General features: G+C 58.0%; 1 protein-coding gene across 1 annotated transcript; it reads right to left on the bottom strand.

Moving 5' to 3' along the window:
* Positions 1-2,899: 2,899 nt before the first annotated feature.
* CSTB (cystatin B) lies at positions 2,900-6,665 on the bottom strand. Its single transcript, XM_079101004.1, has 3 exons — positions 6,509-6,665; positions 3,480-3,581; positions 2,900-3,280 (listed from the first exon to the last, which is right to left on the bottom strand). The coding sequence occupies exons 1-3, from the start codon at positions 6,572-6,574 to the stop codon at positions 3,152-3,154; spliced, it is 297 nt and encodes a 98-aa protein (XP_078957130.1). The 5' UTR covers positions 6,575-6,665; the 3' UTR covers positions 2,900-3,151.
* Between the last annotated feature and the right edge of the window lie 592 nt (positions 6,666-7,257).

Below are 7,257 nucleotides of genomic sequence, written 5' to 3'. Positions count from 1 at the left end.
TGCAGCTCAGGGTCCTGGGCGGGAGCCCGGCCCTGGGCCTTGGACCTCACCTCTGGAGAGCAATCTTGCTTGGCCCACGTGGTCTTTGGCACTTGCTCATGGAACCCAGGAGGGCCATCTGTTCGTAGTTGGATGTCCAGGCCAGGACCCCCTGCTAAGGGATCTGTTCTTGGGCTCTTGGAGGCCCAGATGTGCCCATAGCTAAAGCAAATGAGGGGGCCCTCCCCACCTGCTCAGCCACCCCACCTCGGCTGCCAGGTGTGACTCCTTCCCTGCTTTGAGTCCTGGTGGTTCCTGCAGCTCACCCTCAGGGCCACCATAGAACTACCCATCTGCTTTGTCCACAGCAGCTCTCAGCCCCCGGAACAGAACAGGTTCCCAAAGCTCCTTTGGTGATTCTGACATCAGCCAGGACAAGACAGAAGCCCAACCCAGACCTGCCATGCCCTAGCAAAGCAAGGTGCCAGGCTGCAAGCCCCAGGACCTCCACTGGTCCTGTGAGCACCAAGGCCCTGGGGCGAAGCCTTTCTGACTCAGGTACACCAGGAGCTCTCGCCTGGGACCTCACCGCCGGGACTTCACAGCTGGCTGCTGGCAAAGCCACATCTGCAGACATGACCCTGGCTGGGCATGTCAGGGCTTCTGTGGGTGCCACCTGGCCAATTCCCTAGCCTGCCTCCCTGGAAGTCCCGTGCCAGTATCCAGAAACCTCTCAGGGACATCTCCATCCTGGAGTGCATACCCAGAAGCCACCCCACTTCCTAGCTGGCTGTAGTCCTCTTCTGGAAGATCCCGAAGTTCAGGCCTACAGCCAACTAGTGACAGCGTGCTGGACTAGTGACCAGGTGACCTTGGCATCTCTGCTCTTCGATTACTTGATCCTTGCAGGTGTGTGGCTGAGCACTCCGTAGGGAAGAATGGAGGCAGGAGGGCCGCCAGAAGGGACAAGCTCCCTCTGCTGAGCCAGTCGGCTGGACTGCAGCCTCCTGAGGAGAGGCAGGACTCACCTGTTGTCATTCCAGCCCCCCAAACCAACATCCCAGGAGCCGATAATCTTTATGGTGGAAATAAAGAGCAAGTTTGGTTTTAAAAACACTCTAAGAGAGCCAAGGGGCAGCTCAGCCATAGAGCACTCGCGTAGCACATGCACAGCCCTGGGCTCTACCGCTAGCACTGCACAGGAAAGCAAAAAGTAATTTAAAGAAACCATCACGTTCATGCCTGATGTAAGTTTAAGCATGTGGCCAGGGGTGGTGGTGCACATCTGAGGTCCCAGCCATTCAGGAGGCTGAGGCCGGGAGACTGCTTCAGCCCAGGAGTTTGAGGCCAGTGTGGGCAACAAGGAGACCCAGCCGCCTGCCACACCCTGTCCCTCATTTGCACCCAAGACCTCCTCCCCATGCTGTGTGGACAGTCCCCCCACCCCAGAGGGCAGTCACTGGAGGAGCCCACAGTATGCCCAGCCACATGACCTCAGTTCCAAGCAGGCGGAAGAAACTAGCAGACTTCCCAGCCATTCTCCTGTTGCATCATGAGGCACAAGCTGGGGTGGGCGACAGCTGCAGGGCAGCTCCTCCCCCAGGCCCTGGATGTAGACAAGTCTCAGTCTCAGTCCCATCCCTCTGCAGAGGCACTGGCCCGTCCTGCTCCCTCAGGCTTCTACCCTAAGCCCAGCTGCTCCTACCGTGGCCCACAGTGGCTGCCCCGTCCCTCTTCCTGCGACTCTTGTTCCCTTCCTGGTGAGGATAGGCAGCTGGCCCCTTCTCAGACCCTAAATGCCATTTGTCCCACCTGCCTTCCACTGGCCGTGACCAGGCAGGAAATCTATCAGGTCTTCATCTCGTGCGAAGGTGTGTGATTCTGGTTTGTGGGTCATGAGTTTATTTACTTTTATATTTTGCAGTGCAGGGGGTGGAACCCAGGGCCTCACGCGTGCCAGTAGGCCAGCACTCCACCAAGCAGCACAGTAGCCCTCAACGTGTTCTGAGTTCCTGCAGAGAATGGGACACCCTGCCCACTGCTCACCAAAAGTCCCTTATTGGGCTTCATCACCCCATGGCCTGGACAACCGAGGTCCTGCAGCTGCAGACCTGACCCACACGCTACAAGCCCCAGAAGCAGGTGCAAGTCAGAAGCCCTCAGGATCTTAGAATAACCCCAGAGCAGAGAAATGTGGCCCAGCTTTTCCTTTTTCTGTGGGGGTACTGAGGAATGAATGCAGGGGTGCTGTACTACTGAGCTACACCCCCAGCCCTTTCTATTTCTTGAGACAGCGTCTGGCTAAGTTGCCCAGGCTGGTCTTGAACTTGTGATCTTCCTGCCTCAGCCTCGGAGTCACTGGGATCACAGGCGTGGCCACCGTCTCTGTCCTGACACCCTGTGCTGCAAAACCCCAGGGGCCAAACCACTGCATGTCCCAGCAGGGAGCAGCCTCAGTAGAAAACCCAACCGCAATGTAAAAGCAGGCTCTCTGACACCGCCCCTGGGACACATGCTCCAGGGGTTTCCCTCCCTGCCGGCTCCAGCTGGCTCAGCTGCGCGGGGTCGGTCACACTGGGTGCTGCTGCCTCTTCTGCATACCTCTACCTGTGTCACGTGTGAGCGTGTCCCAGCAGACCCAGAGCCAAGGTCTAGAACTGGGCACACAAACCTTTATTTCAGAGGAGGCCTAGGAAGAGCCTAGAGCCACAGTGACCGCACCTGTTGTGCCACTTCTAGAGCCTGCGGAGAACCCGGGCACTCCTGCCCAGTGCCGACGGTGGCTAGGCACCCTGCCCTGGGGCTCCTCCAGCCGGGTCCTTCAGCTCTGAGGACTTCAGGAACACAGGTTCCCCTCTCCCCCTGGGCCACCTCTAGACTGATTAAGGTTTCAGATAAAGAACATCCAAAACAAAAGAGCTTGATAAAGACATTAAAATATATTTAAAGATAGACCATGTGTGGCTCTCTTTGAAAATAACCAAGATCATACATCAGACAGGAAAAATACTAATACAATGACATCAGACCACCACGTAGGAGGAGCTGCTTCCTACTGCCTGCCGCCTGTGCCATGGGGGGCACAGCGCAGAGATGACGTTCGTTCCGTGGTCCCAAAGACATGCCGTAGACAGCAGAATCCTGCAGGATCCGTCGTGGGGACAAAGGAGGACTAGAAATAGGTCAACTCATCGTGCTTAGCCTTGTTGGTCTGGTAGGCGGACAGGGTCAAGGGCTTGTTCTCGTGAGGGAGGCTCCTGAACACCCGCAAGTGCACGAAGTTTTCACTTCCAACGTCGACCTGTGGGGACAGTCCTGTGAGGGCCGGGTGCAGCCCTGGGGCTCCATCTCCTCCTCCAAGGGCAGGAGCCTGCACCCCTTCTGCATCCCTGTCCGGAGAGGCCAGTGCACACCCCACACCCCACACCCACATGCAGAGTGCGGTGCTTGCCTAAGCACCCACGGTACTGGGCCCCCGCAGCACCGGGCCCGGTGCCCACCTTGATGAAGTAGTTGGTTCCCGCCACCACCTGGCTCTTGTAGGACACAGCCTTGAAAACAGGAAACTTCTGGTTTTCTTTCTCTTCAAGCTGGGACTTCACCTAGGGGTGGGGCGAGAACAGGAGGGACTCAGCGGCTCCCTACAAACAGGATTCCAGCCCAGCCCCCAACACAACTGTGCCTCACACCCGAGGGACACCATAACGGTCAGCCCCAGTGACGAAGTGGAAAAAGTGACTCCTCATCAGTTACCAGTTTCATGATACTACTCACAATGGCACGTGCCCTTTCCTATGTGGCCACAGGACATTTTAGTATCTTTATTACAGCACTGTCCAAGTTCATACCCTTTTCTTTTCACTTAACATGCATACAGTTCATTTGAAAGACTGTATCTTTTTTTTTTTTTTTTTTTTTAACTAGGAATTGAACCCAGAGATGCTCAACCACTGAGTCACATCCCCACCCCTTTTATTTTTTGAGACAGGGTCTCACTAAGTTGCTTAGGGCCTCACTAGATTACTGAGGCTGGCCGCGAACTTGCGATCCTCTGCCTCAGCCTCCCCAGTCACTGGGATTATAGGCATGTGTCATCATGCCCTGCTGTATATCATTTTTAACTAATTCCTATTCATCTTTCATTTATTTGGTGCTGGGGATGGGACCCAGGGTCTTCAGAATACTAAGCACACATGAAACCACTGAGTTATACCCCCAGCCCTAATTTTTTAAAACTACATCTTTTCAATTAACTGAGATCTCTGATTTTTAAATTTAAGCTTCCACTTCACAGACATGCCTTAGTTCTTTTGGCATCCTTCTGCGGGCACTCAGGGCCATGCCTAACCCTTGCCACAGCTAACACAGCAGGTGAGCAGCACTTCACCTGTATCTTGAGTGGCTTCTTGAGGGTGTGGAGCTTTAGGATATTAGCTGTGCCAATAAGCTGAATAGTAAACATGCTTTTGATTTGACTGTTTCCTGGGGACGTGGCCTTTCAGAGGCTAGGGGTGTGGCTCGTGTAGAGTGCTTGCTTAGGACAAGGCCCTAGCCCCCATTCCCAGCCCCCCAAAAACCAACATCCCAGGAGCTGATAATCTTTATGGTGGAAATAAAGAGCAAGTTTGGTTTTAAAAAACACTCTAAGAGAGCCGAGGGGCAGCTCAGCCATAGAGCACTCGCGTAGCACATGCACAGCCCTGGGCTCTACCGTTAGCACTGCACAGGAAAGCAAAAAGTAATTTAAAGAAACCATCACGTTCATGCCTGATGTAAGTTTAAGCATGTGGCCAGGGGTGGTGGTGCACATCTGAGGTCCCAGCCACTCAGGAAGCTGAGGCCGGGAGACTGCTTCAGCCCAGGAGTTTGAGGCCAGTGCCTCCTCTCTCAAAGGAGAGGAGACCCTCTCTCAAAGAAAAAAAAAAAATCAACATGGATAACAACAGAAGGCAAACGCTTGCCTGGCACGCAGGAGGTGCTCTAGCCCCAGCACCCCAAAACAAAAAACACCAGATGGCCAAAGCTCTGTGGATGCATTCGTGCAGGCTGGTGGCACTGGGGGAACCTCACCTCTGCAGAGAGACCAGGCTGGTCCTGGAGGTTTAGGGATTCTATTTAACAAAGCAAGTGGGAGGCGGCCAGCTAGCTGGGAGATGAAGGGGCTGGGCAATCTGACCCAGTCTGTCACCTGACAGCACCTCCAGGTAAGGTCCCTGATGGGGACCCCCATATACAGGGAAGACAAATCTCTGATGGAGGCACTGTGCTGCACCTGCGGGGACACAGTGACAAGTCCCAGCTGTCACTTGTCCAACAAACCAGCCGGGGGCTGAGAAGATAAAGCTGCCTCCCTGCCCACCTCGGGAGCAGTGGCACGCAAATGGGCACGAACAGTGAGCAAACCCAAACACAGGTGTGGAGGACCTGGGTCAGGCCAGTTCCTGCCTGCTGGAGGCCAGCTTCCTGGTCTGTTGACATGGGCGAGACAGGCTGGGCTTTCCGCAAGGCCACAGGTCAGTTACCAACCTTCAGGGGATTGGGTGGGGCCAGGCATGGTGAGGCATGGGGTCCCTCTGGGCAGGGGGAGACTCCATGCATCTGGTATCAAATGCAGGGCTCAATCTCCTCCTAACCTGTGGCCAGTCTCTGATCTCTGTTCTCACCCACAACAGGGAGAAACGGCGGCCAGAGCGCCATGAAGACAGCCATGAAGAGGAGCAGCAGGAGGGGCTGGGCAGGCGCCGGCGCCCTCCTCCCCTTTTCCGAGCCACCCAGGAGAAATTTCCGCGGTAGCAGAGCCACTGCTAACTTGCACTTCCCCATGAGACAGCCAGCCTCTGCCCCGCTGAGGAAGAGCACATGACCAATCTGTCCCGCCCAGGAAACTGGTAAGGAGGGCCGCTGAGAGGGCTGCCTGGGAGCTTCTCCAGGGTGGCTCGCAGGGGCTGGCAAGTGCGTTCTGGGCAAATTCCTCATTTTCAAGGTCTCTGCACTGACTGACTCACCACCCTTACTGCAGTCAGATGGCCACCAAGGCAGTGACATGGAGAGCCAATCACCCGGCAGCCGGCTTAGGAGGCAGCAGCCAGGCAGTTAAAGGATGAAGAAGTTCGACTTTTCCTCTCTTACTCAAAACCGACCCTGTCCTGCTCCTGAGGATCCCGACCCTATTGAACAGCGAGGGGGAACCGTCCCCATGGCTGGTGCAGGGGAAAATGGTACCATTTTCAGATGGGGAAAGAGATGAAGCAGCTGCCAGGGGCTGCGGGCAAGGCAGCCCGGGTTCTATTTTGCTTTCTGACTTTTTATTTGGAGAAAATCATAAACTCGGCTTTTAACGGTGCTAGAGAAACACCCTCGGCCACCCGGCGCCCGACCGCGTCCATGCGCGGCCTTCCGCCCGCAAGCCACCGCTCGGAGGCCGGCCCGGCGTCGTCCCGGGGCTCGCGCCTCCCACTCGGCAGCCCCGCGGCGGCCCGGCTCCCGCGCCCAGGACCTCCCCAGGTCGCCCCCTTTCCCGCCGCCCCACCTGGTCGGCGATGTCCTGCGTCTCGGCCGTGGCCGGCTGCGTGGCGCTGGGCGCCCCGCACATCATGCTGGCGGCGAAGTCGGGACGGAGCGGACCGCCTAGTGACAGCTCGGGACGGGCGGGCAGCGCCGAGTGGACCCTGCGTCCGCCCAGCTCCCGGGTAGGCGCGGCGACCACGTGACCGGGATGAACCAAAGCGCGGGGGACAGTCAACGTGGGGTAAGGGAGCGGACGCGGGCAGGGGTCTCCCGGGCGCACGCACGCGCACACACGCACGCGCGCGCGGGCTCGGGCTCGGACTCGGGCTCCGGACCCGAGGCCCGGGTCCTCGAAGGAGCGTCCCCCCTCTGAGTTGGTGTCGTCCTCCAGGTGACCGAGTCACGAGGACCCGGCGGGGGCGCGGCCGGGGGCTCTAGAGGAGGGGGCGGGCGCCGCCCTGCGAGGAGGAGCCTGCGGTCCAACCCGTCGGGTGGGCACGGAGTTTGGTCGGACAGCCACGCGGGGACCTAGGGGCCCCGGCCCCCGCGCAGTGGGCGGAGGTGTGCACGGGTCGTCCCACGGGCACGGTGGTGGGCAGGAAGCGCAGCGGGGCGGGTCCCTTCCACTGCCCTGCGCGGGTGCAGGGCCGACAGCCCGATCCTGCCGCCAGGTGCGTGCGGGGGACTGCAGGGGAACTAGCACAACTTGAGAGCTGCAGAGGGCAAGGGGAGAAGCAGGCGCCCAGCACGACCTGGAGGAGGTGGGCTGCC

This window comes from Sciurus vulgaris (genome assembly GCF_902686455.1).
Source record: "Sciurus vulgaris genome assembly, chromosome: 10".
Taxonomy (NCBI): Eukaryota; Metazoa; Chordata; class Mammalia; order Rodentia; family Sciuridae; genus Sciurus; species Sciurus vulgaris.
Note: the sequence above shows the minus strand (reverse complement) of the source record. Positions and strands in the feature narration are given on the sequence as shown.

What these genes read in the sequence shown, in the direction of transcription:
- CSTB (XM_079101004.1), bottom strand. Translation starts at nt 6,574, where the DNA reads ATGATGTGCGGGGCGCCCAGCGCCACGCAGCCGGCCACGGCCGAGACG. An exon ending in CGCAGGACATCGCCGACCAG is followed by an intron (nt 3,582 to 6,508) that starts GTGGGGCGGCGG and finishes CCCCACCCCTAG; the next exon opens with GTGAAGTCCCAGCTTGAAGA. An exon ending in GAACCAACTACTTCATCAAG is followed by an intron (nt 3,281 to 3,479) that starts GTGGGCACCGGG and finishes CTGTCCCCACAG; the next exon opens with GTCGACGTTGGAAGTGAAAA.